We start from the raw sequence: 21224 nt of genomic DNA, 5'->3' as shown, positions 1-21224 counted from the left end.
AAGTTAACATGTGAACGATATTTTATATTACATTTGTGTTACGTTTACAGTTTTCAAGCTAACGTTAGCATTCTTAAATTATGTTCAGTCATAACTGGCGAGAGCTGGAGGGCAAAACACTGAAAATGTAGCATGCGTCTTTACATTTTCCATCTGTTTTAAGAAAGATCAGTTGAACCCACATCTCAAAAGACCTAAAACAAGCTTTCGTAGACTTGTTATACATATCAAATTCTGTTTAATTGTGTATAAAATCTTCCTTAATACGCGATAGTAGGCTATCTGTCAGTAACGTTAAATCGATCTCTTAAATGGCGGAATATTTTGAAATAGGCCTACCATGTTTGTTTGTTTGTTTGTTTTTTCTTTGTGGTTAAACCATAACGTTAGTTAATTTTCATAAGGGTTAACGTGGCTATCAAGACTGTTAAGAAAACGAGACTAGAATATGAACAGCATGATAAATTGCATATTCTGGCTGCATCTGCTTGTTAACACACAGCTAGCCTATAGAATGCATAGCCTATATGTGCATATATTAGGCTTATAAAATAAAAGTTGATAGAATGTTTGTGTTCTGATGAAGAAATTAACTTATCTACATTTTGGATGACCTGGGGTCACCATAGTAGACTTTTTCATAGGATACTTTTGATCATTGGTTATGAAAATTGCATTGATCCAGATGAACAGACAGTTACACCCCTAACGTTAGGTGTCTCAGCTCAAAACTTCACTGTTAGCCTTTCCTGCTCAGCTTCCAGATCATAGTCAGTTGAGGTTTTGCATTGTCTCAGTGGAACATATTCTTACATGTGTAAATGTAATACTGAGTTGTTAAAAAATATTTTTTTGTGATTTCAGGTCAAGTGGAAAGCAGAATGATCATGGCAAATCAGGTATGGGAAGAAGTAATTTAAAATATCATAATGGCCGAGTCTTCTGATTCCATATGATTGCACTAAAAGTGGCAGAAAATTGTATTTGTTTTATACTGTATTTTCCCATGTGAATATTCATTTGATCCTTGTGAGGCCACTGTAGCTGCACAAGGTTTGGTTTTACTACAGTAAGACCGCGATTGAATAGATTCCACTCATCTTTTTTTTTTCTTTTTTTTTTTTTTAGCGTAACTAGGCTCTGTCATTTAGAAACATGACTTTTCCTATCACTTAATGACACATATCTCTACCTTTCATTCCAGCTAAAGGATCTGACGTTTGCTGCTCGCATCTCAGCCTACCTGATGGAAAATTCTTGCTGGATGAATGACCTTCACCTTCAACTCAACCTTGCCAAGGCAGAACTGCTTATGGTTTCAGCCAAACCATCCTTGCTGTGTGATCCTGCTGATTTGCCTTATACAACACCAGAAAGATCCGGCCCTTCCTATCGGAGCCACACAACTCCTTGTCTAAGCTCTTGTTCTATCCAGACTGGACTATTGTAATGCTCTCCTGGCAGCTCTTCCAGCATCAGTCAAACCTCTGCAACTGATCCAGATGCTGCAGCAAGACCTAAATTCACTGCTTCAGATCTATGTGTCTCCAGAAGCTTGTGTTCTGCAAGTGAACGGCGCCTTGTGGTGCCATCATCCCAAAGAGACACAAAATCACTTTCACTGACCTTTCCCTGGACTGTTCCCTGCTGGTGGGATGACCTGCCCAACTCAACACATTTTCAAGAAACTGCTAAAGATCCATCTTTTCATAAACACTTGACCCAATAATACTACATTTTTGTTTTAATAAAAAAAAAGAAAAATTGTGCACTGTGCTACACTAACTGGGACTTGTCACTGCTCCTGTTGTTTCTATTGTTCTCTTAATTTTAAGTCACTTTGGATAAAATGTAATTGTAAATGTTTAAAATAAGTTATATTAGAGTATAAAGGTATACAGTAATTTTTTTTTAATGTGAATATTTTTACATATTCTAAATTATATACTAAGCTTGTATTTCCTATCATTCACGTATCTTGATGTTCAGTGTTTGTTTAATGAGTAATACTGTAAATGTGCAGGTATTCCGTACTTGTACATTTAGTTAATTTAACAGAAATTGACTGTACATTTGCTATTATTAAGTACTTAATTAGAGATTGGTCAAAGTTGTGAAACTGGATCTGCAAAAAATAAAACTGTAAATATACAAACTTTGTATTTGAATTTATGTACTTATTCCATTTTTATACATAACTTCATAGTTATTTTACACAGAAAAACTATATATTAAAAGATAATTACTGTAGATAGACAAGAGCATTATTATAAAATAACTTTATAAAACCCTAAATTTACAGTTTAACCTTAAAGTTAAATGTTCTTTTTATGTAATTTGACATAATTTATCCGTTTTTCCACGGTTTAATAAGCCATTATCAACAGTAAAGTACTGTAATTTAATTAATTTTGACCGTAAAGTCAATTCTGTATTTTTACGGTTTTTGCCTGTAATTTTGTGAAATGGTTATTTGCTGTAATTTAACAGAACCCGTCTGGAAACTTTGCTGCCAGAGATTTACCGTTTTTTTACGGGATTTTTTTTTACAGTGTATGCCACACTCATCGGCTTGGATCACAAATACAAAAAAAAGAGATGAGCTTCACAAATACCACCATAGTACAAGACCAATGTTTGTGTTGCAATATTAAACCACTGCAATATCATTGTCGGATCAGTTATGATATTGCATTAACATTAATGTCTGTGTCCTTGCCAGACTTTTTCTTACCCAAGTAAGTGGGAAACACCTTATCATGTAGTTACGTAAAGGTTGTGTGTCATTAATGAGAAGCTCTTTAACCAAAATACCTTTATTCAGCAAGTATGCATTACATTGATCAAAATGGACAACAAGATATTTACATTGGCATGACATTTTTAATGACTTTTTTTTTTTTGAACGTTCTATTCATCAAGGAATCCTGCAAATACATTGATAAGATGTTTAGTTCTTGAGTATATAATATTACTAAATTTTTGACGAATGCACATCTAATGTCCTTCTACTTATGATGTTATCTCAGTAACTACCTTATTATAACGGCTTAAACCATTACATTTAATACCAATATTACCATATAAACATAGCAGTTGCAGTGAGCATGAACACACAGACCATTTATCAACCGCTCTGTGCCCTAAATTATTACGTCTCCAAACTTTCGAGCAAGGTCAAGGAAATTCAAATTGTAAATTGAACTTTGAAGGGTCAGCGATTTTTACTTTCCCTATTCATCTTCTCTCACCTTCTAACTTTGAGCCCAGGAGTGCATGATAATTGCATTTCAGTGGGTGGCAGAGTTTCATTATGTCTTCCTATCTTCTGCTCGCATGTGTAATTTAGTCAGGTCTTCTGAGAAACACGTCGAGGCAAGACTACTTTAAAAAGAAGTTGTTAGGTTTCGCAAATGAGCTCTATTTGCTGATAGTGATGTTTCCTTCGTCATAGCCAATTTAGATGTAAAAAAATGATTTTCGCTTCACATAAACTGAATGGCAGATCTCAATGAGGTTGTTAGTCTCTGATGTTCAGCGGACACTCCAGACAAAGCATTTAATAACACAGGCACTGCCATTCTGAGCCGATGAAATGCAATATTTGTCTTCCCACTTCAAGAGCGAAAAACTCCACCCGCTCCTGCACCATAACACAACGAGTGTATGTGTTTGCAAAGATATACATGCGAGCCTGCACGTGTGTGTGTGTGTGTGTGTGTGTGTGTGTGTGTGTGTGTGTGCGTGCGTGTGTGTGTGTGTGTGTGTGTGTGTGTGTGTGTGTGTGTGTGTGTGTGCAAAGAGCAAAGCAACCAGCTGGGTTGTAGGGGTAATAAAGAAGGAGAATCAATAGGGCATGCAATGGAGCCAAGGTGCTGCCATTTATCATGGCGCTTCTCTGACTCCAATCATTCATCAAGCTCAATGAGGCAGCAAATAGGAAAATGACTATTTGTATCAAACACATCTGCACTCATCCACTGAGGTATTTTATTCCCATTAACTTCCAAAGTAAAATACCCACTTTTTCAGCTGCTGTGTACCTGCATGTACAGCCGTGCATGTGTGTGTGTGTGTGTGTGTGTTTTCGTATATTTGTGCAGTTAGTAAGACAACTTACATTGCGGTAATATTTAGAGCTGCATTCCTTTGCACATGCATCTGTCAAAGCATCAGTGTCTCCTATCAACCCATCCACCTCACTCGATCTAACCATATGCAAATATATATTTATGTGTCATAACTCATGCATTAACAGGTTAAACCTTTCTGTTGTTATGCATCTCTCTCTTTCCAGCAATGAATGTCTCCAGAATAAAGTAAATATGCATTTCATTAACATTTGATAGTCTCTAATTTTTATTCACAAATTGCCATTCGGGGACGTACTAGATGTTCATTTCCATTGGCCGGGGCTGAATCAGATGTAAATGGGTGGATTAATGTAATTATGGTGTAATATGCCATGAAATAGTAGAGTCATTATCTCTGCTCTTTTATGAGGTGTCTGTGGATAACAGTATTCTGAGGGATTTTTTTATTAATTTTTTGCTGACAAATGACAACTGCACTTGTTGTTTTAGACTGTTGTCATAATAAATGTAACAATGCCCACTAAGACAATAACTCTAGAATAGATAATTACTCAAGGGAATTTATTGCATGCCATTCGGTGTATTATTTCTCACATGTGTGTGTTTGTCTTGCTTGTAGTGCAGGCTAGCTGGCTTGTTTCACAGTGTATTTCGTCAGGTATTTGTTCGGAATATGTCTTCAGATCCAGTAGGATTATTTTATTCAATTGATTCTAAAGGCTTGAGCTGTGTTTGTGTATAGTCTAATCGTGATTTATTGCATGGACCCGGAATCAATTTCAATCATTCTAAGAAAAAAAATACACATAAAATACAATTAATGACCTAAACTTTAGGCTTTGCTTTGTCTTTGGTAAATGAGGGGGGAGAAGAGAGGTGAGATCCAAAAAGATATTACAGGCTTCCCATCATATATTCTTTAAAACTAAATGAAATTCACTACTAAAATTAAAACATTTCATCTTAGGTCTAATTACATTGTCTATTGCGAGGAAATATGCAGAAAAACATACATCTCATTCTCACATTATTTCGTGATAATGTATTGGACTGTCTTATTAGTGGCTGCATATTTAGTAACCATATAACCATAATAATTAGCAAAAACCCACGTGCAAATGGAAAATAAATTACATACCACATGTTGTAACATATTTGTTTTCTGATGTCTGTTTTCCAAAATAAAATCTATATATTTTTGGATAAATTCTGGGTGAATATATTTTGCTTGCACATAATCAGCTCATTTTATGAACAATTTGTAAAAACAAACCCTGAAATTCCTGCATTATGCTGATATTGTTGTCTTTGATCGGGTGTGCAGTGCTTACCTCAATTAAACATTATATGTGTTTGAATTTGCTATGTCTGTCACAAATATTCCAAATTAGCCAAATAATTATTTGATAGTCCCAGCAATTACTATATAAATGGTTAAATTTGGAACTTTAGGGTCCCTAATTGATCCAAATTTGGTGTTTTGCATATTTGCATAATGAGGAAATTGATAGAAAATTGTGTTCATTCATTTGTGAAGAATCCTATGAATTTTATGAATTTGAAAGCCGTCCGTCGACTGTGGTTGGGTGACTTTGCTTGCTGATCACTGGGAAAACTGGCCTCGTGCCAAGAGCACAGTCACACGGATGGACCTTAATGTTAAGAGGCAGGGTTACATGTTACACATAAGATATGTATAATAAACTGTGTTTTCAAATAAGATTTTTTATACACATTCACAGTCTGTGTGTCCTACTATCTGTCATTCCCCCTCCCAAATACATACGGCAACGCTTGCGCAAACAAACTGCACACAGAGATGTTCTCATGCGTGGCCGCTCTGCCCTCATAAATACAGAACAGGCAGAGGTGATGTCTCCATTTCACACACAGGCCACATGCACAATACCAGACACTGAATTGCAATTATTTTGCCTGTGGTTTTGACGGTAAAGATGAATTGCCAGTTCATCCTATCATTGTTTTAGTGGCCGATTAATGCCACTTGCAATACTTATAACACATAATAATAATGTTTTTAGTACGCTGGCAACAATAATACTGATGAGTGAAACTGGCATGGATGGAAGTAGATTTATCACAACAGTTGGTAACACTTTTAAAATGCTAAACAAATATTAACTGGAATTGTGGAACAGTGTTTATTAATCTTTGATAACATTAGTTAATAAAAATATAACACTCTTCATTGTTAGCTGAAGTTAATTAAATAACATTAACAGATTTTTGATTTTAGTAATGTATTAGTAAATGTTGGAATTAACATGAACTAAGAGTAATAAATGGTTTAGATGTATTTTTCATTGTTAGTTCTTGAAATGGAACCTTAGTGTTACCCAACAGTTAAGCAGTAACACTTTATTTTAGTCCTTGTTACATGTAGTTACTATAGTAATTACAATAAATTGTGCATAATTACATGCAACTTACCCTAATCATAAGAACATGTAGTCAACTATTATTACTCAGTAACACCTTAAAATAAAGGGTAACTGGAAATGTATTTGTTACACTGTAATTACACATTTAGGTACTGAGTAATATTAAGTAATTCCATGTACTTACTATTGGGTTTGGTTTGGTTTAGGGTTAGTTGCATGTAATTATGCATAATGTATTGTAATTACTATAGTAACTACATGTAACCTATGACACTGTAAAATAAGTGTTACCAAAATCCCTTATCAGGTCTTATTACTCGTTACTTATGATGTTAAAGTTCTATAAATAAAATGTCCAGGAATAGACAAATGAATGCAAACATACAAAGCTGCCTGAAGTAGTATTTCTGAGCAAAGAAAGTTTTCCATATACATACTGTATATATAACCGAGACAAGTTAAAGGTAAGTAAATCTAAATGCGACACAAAATATCTGCATCGTTTAATAAAGCGAATTCGCTTTGCACAACCATCTTAGGCCTACTATAATGCAGATGGTAATCCAATCTGATTTTGATTTAAGTATTTTGCTGCATGGCTACCCTTAAGTCTTGGCCGCTCATTTGGATCGAGTACAACTCGCCACCAAAATATTAGGATCTCAGAGCTCGAAGCAATCTAAATAAGATGTCAGATGTAGTTTATAGCGTGTGATAATATCCTTCAGGGGCTCACTAAATCATTTCATGATCTGTTGCCTGTTGGCCTCATCCGACAGAAAAGGGCGAGTGGCTGTGGTGCATCGCTCCGAAAGTATAAAAGAGATGAAGGTAAGGATATTAAGTGACTCTATAGAACATCCAGGGCACAACAGAATGATTGATGGCGGGACAATGTGAGAGCTCGTGGACAGAGGACCCTTGGAGAGGCAGAAAAAGCCATCTCCAGCCTGGTGTGCTCGCGAGGTCTATTTGTATGAGTAATCAGTTGAGCTCCCTACTCTGTCAGTCCTGTTTACTCACTGATTCTCTCAACAAGACAGTCATTGACACTGGATAGATGGGGATAGTCTAGCAGAGAAACCGCCGGCTTTAAAGTGGTTAGGGTTACGTTGCAGTCTCCAGACCCTATTACGCAATCTAATATTTATAATACCTGACTATTTCTTTGAATTGTGAGATTGTATGTGATTTCCTTATGTACTAGGTGTGCGTGCGTGCGTGTGTGTGTGTTAACTAGACGGGCTGCAGGTGTCACAATGGTTCATTTCCACCAGCTGATGCCCTGCTCTTCTCGCCGTAACCGCAGTAACATTCTCTCCCCTTTCCGAACGTCACTAATTGCTCTTCCACAGTCAAACACACATGCGCACTAATGGTGTAATTGATATTCAGACAGCACACCCTGCGAGGACACCAGAACTGCATTTAGATGTGTGCTCTTGGTCTTTTTCACTCATATTGGTTGCCCCACGGTGGGTTTTGCGTTAAAATATGCTCACAGATCTGTCATTTAAGCAACATGTCAAATGCAACCACTGCACTTGTGTTGCTTTGTTATTAGCATGTATCCTGTAGACTAGATATATGACTGAACTCATTTAATCCCAAATTTTTCCCAGACATGAAAATATCCAACTGATGTGTCATTGGTAACCCCTTGAAATAAACAATAGTTATTTGCTGAAATTTTTAAAGGAAAAGTGTGGGGAAAATTGTGTTTTATGATCAGTCACAATTGTGACCGGTGGGATAATGTGTACTGAATTAACATATTTCTGCAGCCATCAAAATTCGTATATATTTCAGCCCAGTTATTAACACATTTTAAACTCTGTTAATCACATTCTAGGGTTACTATACATAAAAACCCAACACTGACAGGAATACTGAGATAAAAGACCTATTTCAAAATTGTTACTTTATTGTAACATATATCATAACATTGTTATATTAGTGCAACCAGTTTTAAAACATCAATAAACATCCACTTATTTGTAACATTTGAACTTTTTATTTAGTGCAATGTTTACTGTACTGTAACTTTGTCATTGTGACATTTTAGTGCAACCTTCACTTACAACTGCAATTGATATTGAACATAAAACATTTAACACATACATTCAAGTAAAGGCCAACAAAATAAAAATATACATTATCGAGGTAGGTGTAAGAACCAAGTGCACAATTAGTACATCACTATTTTGAACCAAGACCAGACAGACATACTGTCATGCAGTATGTCTTGAATCAATTGACCTTTTACAAAAAAGGACAATTGATTCCACTGAGGACAGCGTCTTTCTCATTTTGAGGGATGACTGCAATGTTGCATGCCTTGTTTTGGGGGTCATCTAGATCCCAAAAAAATCTAGACACAAAGTAAAACTAAAAGAAAGAACAGAGTAGAGATAGGTAGAACAAGAATTATCTATGTGTGTAAGTATGTGTATACCTAAATGCTCAGTTTTATCCCAGTGGTCACTATTGTTGCTTCTCTTGTATCTATGACCACACTCAACAAAACTGAATAATTTTGAATTAATATATTAATACAGACATCTATAGGATAACGTGCACCAACAATCTTTTTGTCATAACTTTATGTTAACATACTTAACTAACCTTGTTTGTTTTGGAGCTTTGATCAAGCCATCATCTTCCCATGGTGCAAACAGGAAGTAAACTGCTCTGGTCATGTGACAATTTGCACTAACCATGTGACACTGAACACTTCATTTTTTCCATATATGCAGGGAATAACATTTTTAGAGCTTTATAAATGAAAGCCTTTACAACGGTCACTATTGTGACCCGATGGCATTAAATGGTTTTAATAAGTCTGATTTTCACTGTAGGCCTACTTGACTCATTTGAGCTATTTCTAAACTGTAGGTTTGCGTGGTATCCTACATTTATTTTTTCCACTTTGACTGGATCATATAAAATCTCGCCACCCCCCGATTATTCCGTGCACTAGGATAAGCCACTCATCCAGTTTTCCCTAATCACGACAATTACTTCTGAATTATCATCGGACCCTGACAGACGTTCCTTGTAACTCTCTTTTATTTTCAAACGGCCCCTAATCAGCGACTCTCATTACAATCGCTGATTAAACTGCAAATTATCCAGCAGCGCCAACAGTTCGCGCCTACCACCGGCTCGTTCAATATCAATTACACCGAGCAGCATGTCTGCAGCCTCCGGAAGCCTCCAAGTGCTTGATGGTGGCACTTATTAGTTTGGAAAACAAGGAAAATACTAATAATCAGGGGTCATGGGAAAAGGGAGGACACGGAGGGAAGGTGACAATAGATGCGAAATTCTTCTTTGCGCACATATTGGTCAATAGGCTATCCTTTGAAAATAGGTTGTAAACACCTGGAAAAGTATCTGTTACTTTAGCCAATAAGTCACCTACTTTCAAAACAAGCGATGATAAGAAGTTTAATTTATGACTTATAATTATCTAGGTTTATAAAGCCAGCGCGCACCGCGGTGGTTATGTTCCAAATTCACTTGGCTACTAGGCCCACCCTTAGACAAGATAACATCATGCTAGGGAATTACTTGGAAAATCATATCTGTCTCAGGGCAGATAGCCTATAGATACAAATGAATATGTTCTAAAAACAAATGGGGTGAGCGGGTGCTATGGCGAAATGAAAGTATTGGTAAGCGCACATCAAGTATTTACAAGTGGTGTTGTTAGTTTTCCTCCGTGATGTGAGCAGAGAGATATCGATTTTATTTTCATTACAAGAAAATTGAAAATGGGCCCCAGATGAGCATTTGCAAGATGTTCCACAAAGCCAACAGATAGGCCATGATGGGATATATTTTGGACAGTTTAGTTTTTGTATAGTTTTCAATCGTCAAATTATTTTCTACATTAGGCCTATTCATATGAAATATTTTTTGACTCAATGGTAAAAGTATGATCAGTTTACGCTTCAGAGGAGCATATTTTCATTTAGAACTGCAATGACGCAGCTATACCACGGCGTTAACTGGATGGATTTATTTTATTAATATTCCAATCAACCTAACAAAATGTCAGAATTAAACAAACTAATTGGTTGAGTTAAACTAAGTTGGCATATATTATTTTCATATACTTTTTGTCCACAAAAAAAAAAAAAAGTATTTGAATTAAAAAGGGATCCTTTATCTTTCACGTAAGTGCCTCAATATAAGAACAAAATCCCTCCACAGGGGTAACTCTTTCTGCAGTCGATTATTATTTGGTGAGTTCAACTTTGTATGCTAACAATGACATGAAGCCCTGGTGACTGAAATTATTTGTAACTGACACAAAGTGTGACAAAGTATGTCAAAGCAAAGATCCCACTTTATTGAAGATCTGCCCAATAATGCCCCTGAAAGTGGCAGCTTGCCCACGCGCACTGCTGATTTCAACTGTCATCCCGACAAGTTAGCAAGCAAATCCGGAAAGAAACTGTTAGTGCGGAATCATTATAAATAGTGATATCTACAAACTCTATTAGAAAAAAAATCAGCCTGCAATTTATTCAATATGTATCTCGTTTGTGCGTAATTGATAAATAATCAAAATGTATCAATGGAACTTGCACACATTTCAGTTACAATCAAGTAAAAGTAGACCATTTACCACCTGACTTGGTCCGAATTAGAGCTAAATTGACGATCAATTAATCTTGGAGGCGCTAGAGTTGTATTTTGTGGACAAGCAGCAGAGAAGTGGCAAATAAATGGAGTGGAGACAGGAGATTAGTGGAATGAGCAGAAAAGAGCTGAACCGCCTCGGTCTGCAGATAATGGGCTTGCAGCTGGCTCGCAAATTGCTGGATTTGTATCATCGGTATAGGAGTCAAATATAGGCTACTTTATTATTTATCATAACGAATGTGAGTTTTTCCTCCCCTTGATTATTTATTTGTTTGTTTGTTTTAACTTGCAGTTCGAATAGGTTGGAATCATAGGATTAACCTTTAATGTAAATTGACATAAAGCATTGGTAGCTAAATGTAAAATACATGTAATAATGAAACTGGACCTTTCCATTTCTTTTTAACAAATAGCTTACAATAGGCCATTTTACAATTAACTTAAGGGGTTTCTTGCATCTGAGCACAACCGCATAATATCAAGATTCAAAGAGCCCTCTCGATTCACTTTTCTCCATTTTCGTCAATATTAACATGATACGTTGATAAACACTTTTTTTTTCTGTATGAAAAATACAAGACTCATTCACATCGGTTTTTGAGTGGAAGGGGTTTGGCTCATTTAAGCATACTGTTTCACTCTCTTCTTGCAATGTACAAGGTCAGTGAAACTAATTATTTTCGGTATTAATTTGCTGATGCATTAAATTGCATTAGCAGTGTGATTATCCTGGAATTTAATAATTACTAGCACATGTTCCTAATTTGAAGAAATTCAGAGTGACCACTGACCCAAGTCCTCCCTTCTCCACTGAAGGCCTTTCTTAAAATGAATGATGCATCGGCCTATTGTCTTTTAAATATTACAATAAATCCTTTACTAGAAATATGACATTGAGTTCAGTTCATTGCTTAATTCAAACATACGCCAAAAAATAAAATAGTTTTTATTTAATTAATCATTAAAAATATTAAGTTTTGTCAGAGTAAACTTGACTGATATGCTTGCATCGCACATTTTAAGGCCCAGAGTTTAATTATGCATTTGTAAAACAGGACTACACCTTGCATTTAGACTTCGAGAACAAAGTTTTACTGCAAACGTGGACATCGAAGTAAACACATTTTCATGTTTATATGATTGTCGAGCGTGCTTACCCCCAAAAGTCTCATTACGGACCGTAATGGAGGCCAGCCACTCCGTGACACACCAAAGCTCCATTTCATTACGGTAATCGCCGTCCAATGCTGATTATTTTATTTAGGGCCATAATTGTATTCTCCCCAGATAACTCACGTTGAAATCGGGTCCACATGGAGGGCACCAAGTCTAATCACAGTATGAGATGCGACGGGGGTCGCGTCTGCTTGAATGGAGGAGCCGTTGTGTTACTTTCCAATTGACTTATTTCACGGTATATGGTGAGCCCTTTGGACCTATTATCCAACCTATGTCAAATCCCAATGTCATTTATACAAAATAAATAAGAATTCCTCATGGATGGAATCGGTAAGTATCAATAGAAATGTAGGCTACTGTGAAAATAAAATAAAAAAAAGTCCCAGAAGCAAAGCACATTAAAGCACATTCGAAATTATGTGAAAACAGTGAAATGTATAGCAAATAATAACAATAATAATAATAGGCTAGTAATAATAACGAGAGTATGCCTTCTCTAAAAATTGTCGATGGCAACCTTTAAAATGAGTAGATATATGATTTCATGATAATATTAATTATATTGACAAGATCACCAACTTATATTAAACAGGACCAGAAAAGCTGACATAATTACATGATGCAGTCTAATTTCATTAGATGCACAGTCGACTTAGAAGGCGTGCACCTGTAAAGATGTTTGTTGCTAATAAAAAAGACCCATCGACAAAGATATTGCAGTTATAATACCCCATTATGTCTCAGGATGTATTTTTCCCCCACAACTGAGCCTTCTGTCATGTCGATCCAGCATTAGGGATAGACATCCTTGACACTTAAAATATTTTTTTATATGATGTCACTCACCGTCGTAATTATATCGTTACATTGTTTATTGTCTGAAATAATGCATTAATCTGAACGTGTATAGATCCATCACTTGCAGCTCGATTTAAGCTACAGGAAACTCCGCGACGAACCCAGTGTTGATAGAGCTCCTCGTTGCCGATTATAAACTCAAAACAGAAATATTTCTAGTGATAGGCTATTCGAGATTCCCATTCCTTTAATCACTCTCTTAGTCCAACGGCTTGCCGGTGCACATTCATGCCACAAAAGAAGGGATATCTGATTGATTACACAAAAATACGCTGAAAACTTGACAGCCTGCCGAATGTGCTTTCGCTGAACGGATTAAATTAGGCAATGTATGTCAGCGAGTTTGAATTAAATAAATCAAATTACTTGCGTCAGCGCTGATGAAACATCGATACAACTGAGGCATCAGTACGCATCAGTAGCCTGTTTCACTGTTTCACCTCAAGCCTTTAACGAAATAAATGAGCCTAATTCAAACATGATGTACACCGCCTTCTTGCATTATATCTAAACAGTTAAATTATCCCGCATTATTCAGATTTCACTGTAATAATTGAGATGAAAGCTCATAGATTTGGCACTAATTACTTCAAATGCTTAATGGTCTTGAAAATGACTAGTTGGAAATGTACCTTGGATGTGGTGTTAGCTGCCTCACAGAATTCATCGTTTCTGATAGATGGATTCCACTCAAATAAAGCTGTAACTCACAGGAAGGTAGCCTACAATGACACAACAAGCTCACAGAATAGTGTTCATTCCCTTCACACGAACACAAACAAGGATGACCAGCGTCCTGTATTCGATTCGTAAAGGGCCTCGAAAAGTTGGGCGATAGCCAAATAAACAAAAAGTGTAGGCTATCTTATTCCATGCATTTAGATATTGCATCCTACGTCGGTCAAGAAGCATAACGACTTGACTTTTCCACCTTTTGTGAAGCCTCTTTTTACCAATAAGATTTATTATTCACTGGTTATTTGCCATGATTATGGACTCATTTAAAATGTATAGCTAATAAGGAGGCGCTGCAATAAATCAGATTTGAAATGAACTAGAGCATCTGCAGATGAAGCCGGTTTGTGCGTTTTACTGGTTGGTTGTCTGACATTTACAAAGCCTCAATTCTGATTGGCTCCCATTTGTGGAAGCTCACGGGCTCATCCAACTATTAAGCGCCTCCCAATCTCTCTAAAGAACAGTATAATACATGGAACCGCCTTTTTAAACGCACTGACGACTTTCCTTCATTTGAGCTCTATGCGCGTTTTTAAAAGGGTTAAAAGTTGTAGAGTAGTTTGGGAAGCAGTTGTGACTCCAGCAGTGCGCAATGCTCTCTCATGCCGACCTCTTGGATACTCGCCTCGGTGAGTTATCGTCACCAAACTCCGGTCTTCAACTCCACTGTAAGCTAGAGTATTTTTTCAGTCTTCAAACTGTTTAACTAATGTGATGACATAATGATATCTCAATCTGTATTCGTTTTAGTTGCGAGGTTTGTTAATTAGCTACCACATAAATGCATTAGACTTTGATGGATTGCGATACCTAACAATGTTTATGATTGTTTGTGCAATAAATATGTCGATAAGCTGCTTACTATTTGGTCTATCTGTCTTTAATGTTAACAGTCTATTAAAATGTTCCTGCCTTTTGGACAGAATGCTAAATTGTTGACACACGTGCCTCCACAGGGATGAAAGATGCTGCAGCAGAGCTTCTCGGACACCGGGAAGCTTTGAAGTGCAGACTTGGGGGTACTGACTCTGGACACCCCGGAGATCTTACTTCTGCTACAGAGACTGTGGAAGGGACCACTCTGCTCCCCGGGGAAGACATTAGCAATGGTGGATCCAATCCTAATGGAATGCAGCAGGTCAACGCCAAAGACCAAGAAAAGCAGCAACAGCAAAACTCTAATCAGTCGGCTAGCCAACAAAGCCAGAAACAGAAACGCCACAGGACCCGCTTTACTCCAGCGCAGCTGAACGAACTAGAAAGGAGCTTTGCTAAAACCCACTATCCTGATATATTCATGAGAGAAGAACTTGCATTACGGATTGGTTTAACGGAGTCACGGGTTCAGGTGAGTCCTGAGTGGAGCTGCTCAGCTTTGACATCGCAACGGAGTTTTCCAGCAATAAGAAAGAAAAGAAAGATGAACTGAAAGCAAACCGAGCGAAATTATACGATGAAAATATTTTTTATTCTAAAGATCCGTAAATTAGTGCATAAATTGCATGGTATGCAATGCATTCAACAAGGGGGTATTCTCTCAAAACAACGTCAAGCCTAAAATATTAATGTCCATTCTGCCTTCCGCGCTATTGGTTATAAAAAAAGTGCGCAGTTTACAGTGTGCAAAAATACAACGTTAAATAATTGCATTTAAAAAAATATAAACTAATACACGTGTAGGCTATATGAAGCCTATATTTTTATTCAAAATAACAATTACTTTAGCCTATAGCCTATAACGCGTTATATGGGCCTAACTGGATACGAATTGTGTCGTTAACAGTAGCCTAGGCAATTTGAAAATATCCAAATTTAGCCTATATTAAATAATAGTTTGGCTAATTTAAATAATTGGCGTCAATTTATTCTTCCGAGCTAATATGCGGTACATGTTAAAATATCTCAGAGTAGGAAGGAGGATTCATTTTGGACTCTTCTTGTGAGTAAATACTTGATTATGGTTCTATGATGAATAACGGAGGCTATCAAACTAGCCCCTATTTGTCTCCTATAGATAACATTAACTATAACGACTTCATCCCCGGCTGTCTGAACAACATTACTAGCCTATCCATCTCATCTTGAAATAAGAAATTGCTTTGTATATTTTTTACTTAAAAAAAAAAATAATTCCCTTCGCATGTTATGCCATAGTTGTGCGTAAAGATATAGCCTAGCCCAATATTTTTACATAGAAAAAAAAAGATGATTCATAAGGCGCATGTTAATTAACCTCAGCATTTATTAAGAACCATATTATAGGCCTACATTTACAATGGCTCAGTTCTGCTATATTTAAAAACCAAAGCGCTCGCATTTTTCTGACAAACTTATTGTAAGAAACTGTGTGTTAATTTATTATAGCATCTAGTCTATATTTCGTTGTTTTTTTTCTACGCAATTAAAATTGCGATATAACGTAGCCAGTAGGCCTATAGAAAACTGTTAATTAAATACAGTTGTAAAAAAGTACAAATAAAATGGCTTAATTTATTGTCACTAACGAAATGCACGACTTTCTAAAGGTTTGTTTTTGATTTTGATTTCAGGTATGGTTTCAGAATCGGCGTGCAAAATGGAAGAAGCGCAAGAAGACAACCAACGTTTTCCGGTCGCCGGGCACTTTGCTCCCAACACACGGTTTGCCTCAGTTTCCGTCTGGGATGGGCGACAGTCTCTGCTCTTTTCATGCCAACGACACTCGCTGGGCCGCGGCTGGGATGCCTGGAGTCTCACAGCTGCAGATTCCTCCTTCGCTGGGCCGACAGCAGGCGATGGCACAGTCCCTGTCCCAGTGCAGTCTCGGAGCTGGCCCCCCACCAAACTCCATGGGCCTTTCCAACAGCTTATCGTCAAACGGTTCCGGTCTTCAATCGCATCTGTATCAACCCACATTTCCCGGGATGGTGCCCGCGTCCCTCTCGGGTCCAACGAATGTGACCGGCTCACCTCAGCTGTGTAGCTCCCCGGACAGTGACATGTGGAGAGGGACTAGTATCGCCTCCCTGCGCCGTAAAGCACTTGAGCACACCGTATCCATGAGTTTCACCTAATTTGAGCATCCACGACGTCTTTTCTGTCACTACAAACCCCAAGTATCCCTGAAGAACAGCCACGGAGCACTCAGGATATGAGGCTATACCTGTGAAATTACAAATCGGCAGCCTTACTGGATGATGGAATCCCAACAACCCCCAGACAATGCTTATATACAGCAGATGTAGACTATAGTAATAGTTTTAATGCTTGAAATGTATGTAATTTATTTATGTGTTGGATTTGGTCATGTTTATTTGTTTATTTTGTTTTCCTAGCAATTGATTTTAATAACGGCGAGTTGTTTGTTTATTTATTTATGCGTATTTATTTGACTCTTCATTCGCATATGAAGAAACGACTTGAGGAATATTTATTTCGCTGATCGGTGATATTTTTTTTTTTTTCTAAACTAAATGTAAAAGGACACGTTAATGAGGACCACATGTGTGCATGTACAGATTGTTTTGCGGCACGTACTACATGTTGGAGCGATTTTTTCCAGGTACAGAAAGGAACACGTTGGATTAAGAGGCACTTTCCAAATAATCAGATCAGATGCATGTAATTTTTCAAACGGGATCAACAGGAAGTTGTTTACATAAAGCAAAATGAACTTGAGTGTTTGTGTAGATACGAAAATAATGTTTGTGATATGTTTTAACTTAATGTCTGTACTGAAATATGGTTTTCGTAAATGCTTATCTTACCGAATTCAACAGAATTGGGAAGGTTTATATTACTGATTGTAAGTGGGTGAATAAAATCATTTTAAGAATTTCAGTATGGTATGTGATCTCTATAGAAATCTGAGGTCAGAGAATTACCTTGATTTCGTGGTAACACTTTACAATCAACATTATAGTCAACACATTCTTGGGGATGAGAACGGGCTGTTATAGTTAACTAACTACATTGATTCACATGTGCTAACAATTAACAATATGAAACCTTATTGTAAAGTGTTAATGATTTCAAGACAAGAATAACACCCTACAGTCTTACAATGATCCTATTTTTGTGTCCAGCAGAAGAAAGTCATAGAGGTTTTGAACAACAAGATGATGAGTAAATGATCACAGAATTCTATCTTTCAACGGAACAAGATAAATATTTTACAGCTCTCGGGAAAATGTAAATACTAGTAGACCTCTACGCTATCATTAGTTGGATAGATAAAACATGTTCATACAGAAACATGAAATTTGTCCCTGAAAAATGTGTGTGTGGGGGGGGATGGGAAAATCAAACACACATTAATCATAACCCTAACCCTTTGCTTTACTTCTAGAACAAGTAAAACACCAACATTTATTGCTATTTCACAGACCACTTTACAGAGGTTGCTTATGATATTGCACATAAATTCCAGTTTAACTGCTTGTAGACTCTTGTAGACAAATACCCAAAGCAAGATTGTAACCAATTAGTCTGGCATGTTTTTTCTCCTGTTCTCTTTGTGTGATTTGAAACTGTTACCACTGGGGAGGTGTAGCGGCCCACAAACATCTGCTTGATCTTTTCTCAGATACAATGCCTCGACTGTCTCCCATTTAGCAAGATTCCTTTCAACTGTGAGAAGAACCATCTACTGTCACTTCAGCAATCACCTTTATCAACTGACAAAAGACACAGATGATGCTGGATAAACATAACCAGATATCAAGAAATGACTGTATGACAGATTAAAAATAAGATGTTTACTATTCCACTCTTTTCATTTGATATTTTAAAAACATATGATACAACGGTCAAAGTTATTTCACCAAGTAACATGTTCCTGGATTAACATCTTTGTTGATCATAAAACAACAATCCAAGTAACCAATCAGATTTGAGGGACACGTTTACAGTTTTGGTCAAGTTTAGGCTTACAACGGTTAGGTGCTTCTACATCAGTGTTATTCACCTATCATCTCCCTCTGATTTTAGGGATAAATTATGGGTAGGGTTCGGTTTAGTGGTAGGGATGGGGTTAGGACTAAATTTTTGGACAGGACTGTTGTTTTAGGATCAACTAAATATTTTATTTGGCAAAACCACGGTAGGCTAACTGATTAATGCTGGTTGGATTACCATCATGTTAAGATTAAGATTAAGACATGTTAAATCAGGGGCAGTCAGTCTTACTTTTCGGTATCAAATTAGGCCAATCTGTTTTTATGTAACTGATTTTCAAAAAGCTATGAAAAGTCTTAAATAAAAAAATGAGATGTCTAACTTTTAAGACTATAGTCTTAGCGGTTTATGCAACTGGCCCATACAGGGATAATATAATCAGATTCCAATGTTTTATGTTTTAAAATAGGCCTACTCATAATCAGACTACATTTACTTTTTATTGATTCCACAGATTATTTAATATTCACTTAATGGTTGCATTATTGAGAATTCATTGATTCTCCCTAAGTTTTGTGTTTTTATCTTTTAAATTTTCCTTTCTAAAAAACCCTATTGCTTAGGCTATATATGATAATTTTTTTTTGTGGAATTGCACACGCTAACCGTCCACTGGTCAGGCGACTATATCTCACTATTAAGTTAACTATTAACTACGACTTTTGCCTCAATAATCTCCTAATTACTGCTTATTAATAGTTAGTAATGTAGTTGTTATGTTTAAGTATTGGTTAGGAATAAGGGATGTAGAATATGGTCATGCAGAATATGAATTTGTGCTTTACTAATAAACAGCCAATATCCAAGTAATATGCATGCTAATAATCGACTAGTTAATATAGTGAGAATTGGATCCTAAACTAAAGTTTAATGCACTTTATGTTGTTGATAACAAAAGTACAATACTTTTTCTTTCTCTTTGTATTTTTTATTAATATATGGTACAAGATTATATTATTCAAATACATGTTATAAAGTAATTGTAATGTAATAGATTACGTTACTAACTACAATTTATATCATGTATTTTGTATAAATTCTATTCAGTAATGCACTACAATTTGTAAGTAATCTACTCAGCACTAAACACACAACAGAGGTTAGCCTACTATACAGAGCAACAAATGAGAGATATTTAAAATCTGAAATTGCCTCTCTCAGAGTGTCGCCCTGCTTTGATATTAGACTAATTGTCCCACTAAATTTGCATATAAGATTTCGTGAAACAATGGAAAATGTAGAATCTACACAAGCCTCCCCTGATCATTCAACAGTCTCCATGTAGACATCCATCATCATCAGTTTTAGCATCTGCTCTGAGAGACCCTCTGCCTCTCGGGCCCCTCTGTGAACGCATGCTCTGTTCACTGGTGTATTTGAGCAAAACGCACAAGTGCCTCATGATTAAAACAGAATATAATCACAATTAGGAGATTCTTCAAAACGGAATGAATGAGATTGTGTCATAAGTGTTAGTTGAAAAATCTACTTTCAGTTAATAGGTGGCCCTATAGGGCCACAGAAGACTTTCTCCGCATTTTTTTTTTTTTTTTTTTATAACATGGTCCCATGCAGGCCCGGCTCCACGGGGGGGCCAGGGTGGGCCTGGCCCACCCAATCAGAAGCTTGGCCCACCTTGGCCCCAAACCACATAAAAGCCAATCACAAAATTGTTCAATCTTCAATCGCTGCACACGCACCATGTTCCTATGCAGTGAAACATAACATCGCGGAGCAGAGAGGACACTGACAACGCGCTGACAGACAGGACAGAGCAGGGTACTTTTAATATGAAACAAAGTCTCAACTTTCAAATTTGGTCATTTTTTAACGCAATTTAAACAATAAATACCGTTTTGTGGCTTTTTAATGTGTCTGACAGATCGCTGTAGAGCCTTAGTTAAAGCTATAGCTTGGTGAACCGATCATCTCTTCCTTCTAGTTCATTTTTATAGTATTAAATAAACATAAATGGACATCAGAAAGAATGTTGTTTTAACCGCGGAAAGACGTCAGTAAACTCCGTTTTTCAAATTCAAATCCTCCGACGTTAATCTACTAACTCTCCTGACTGCTTTGTCGGACGCAGATGGCGGATTATGATTGGTCAGATCGCCTGTCAATCAAACTCCCTGCGAAGTTTGAATCTTCATGATGATTTGTAATCAAGAGTTACCACACTCTGTAGCCTAATAAAACACAACATGCACAGATTTCTTGTTCTGAGAGGAAAACCTTGTATTTTTAGCTCATGAAAAAGCAATAACACATGAACTGGACATGGGTGAGTTTAACAGAATTCTCTAAAATGGGTAGAAAGCTAATGTTGTAACTTATAGTGATGAAGTAGATCTTTTTCAAGACC

The 21224-nt window shown here is 36.7% G+C and overlaps 1 protein-coding gene across 1 annotated transcript; it reads left to right on the top strand.

Annotated features, from left to right (window-relative positions):
• The first annotated feature begins 14418 nt into the window (after positions 1–14418).
• Positions 14419–17742, top strand: otpb (orthopedia homeobox b). Its single transcript, XM_081365451.1, has 3 exons — positions 14419–14592; positions 14881–15272; positions 16474–17742. The coding sequence occupies exons 1-3, from the start codon at positions 14517–14519 to the stop codon at positions 16975–16977; spliced, it is 972 nt and encodes a 323-aa protein (XP_081221577.1). The 5' UTR covers positions 14419–14516; the 3' UTR covers positions 16978–17742.
• The last annotated feature ends 3482 nt before the right edge of the window (positions 17743–21224 follow it).

This window comes from Scardinius erythrophthalmus, assembly GCF_964197995.2.
Source record: "Scardinius erythrophthalmus genome assembly, chromosome: 5".
NCBI lineage: Eukaryota > Metazoa > Chordata > Actinopteri > Cypriniformes > Leuciscidae > Scardinius > Scardinius erythrophthalmus.
This window is presented reverse-complemented; position numbering and strand designations above follow the sequence as displayed.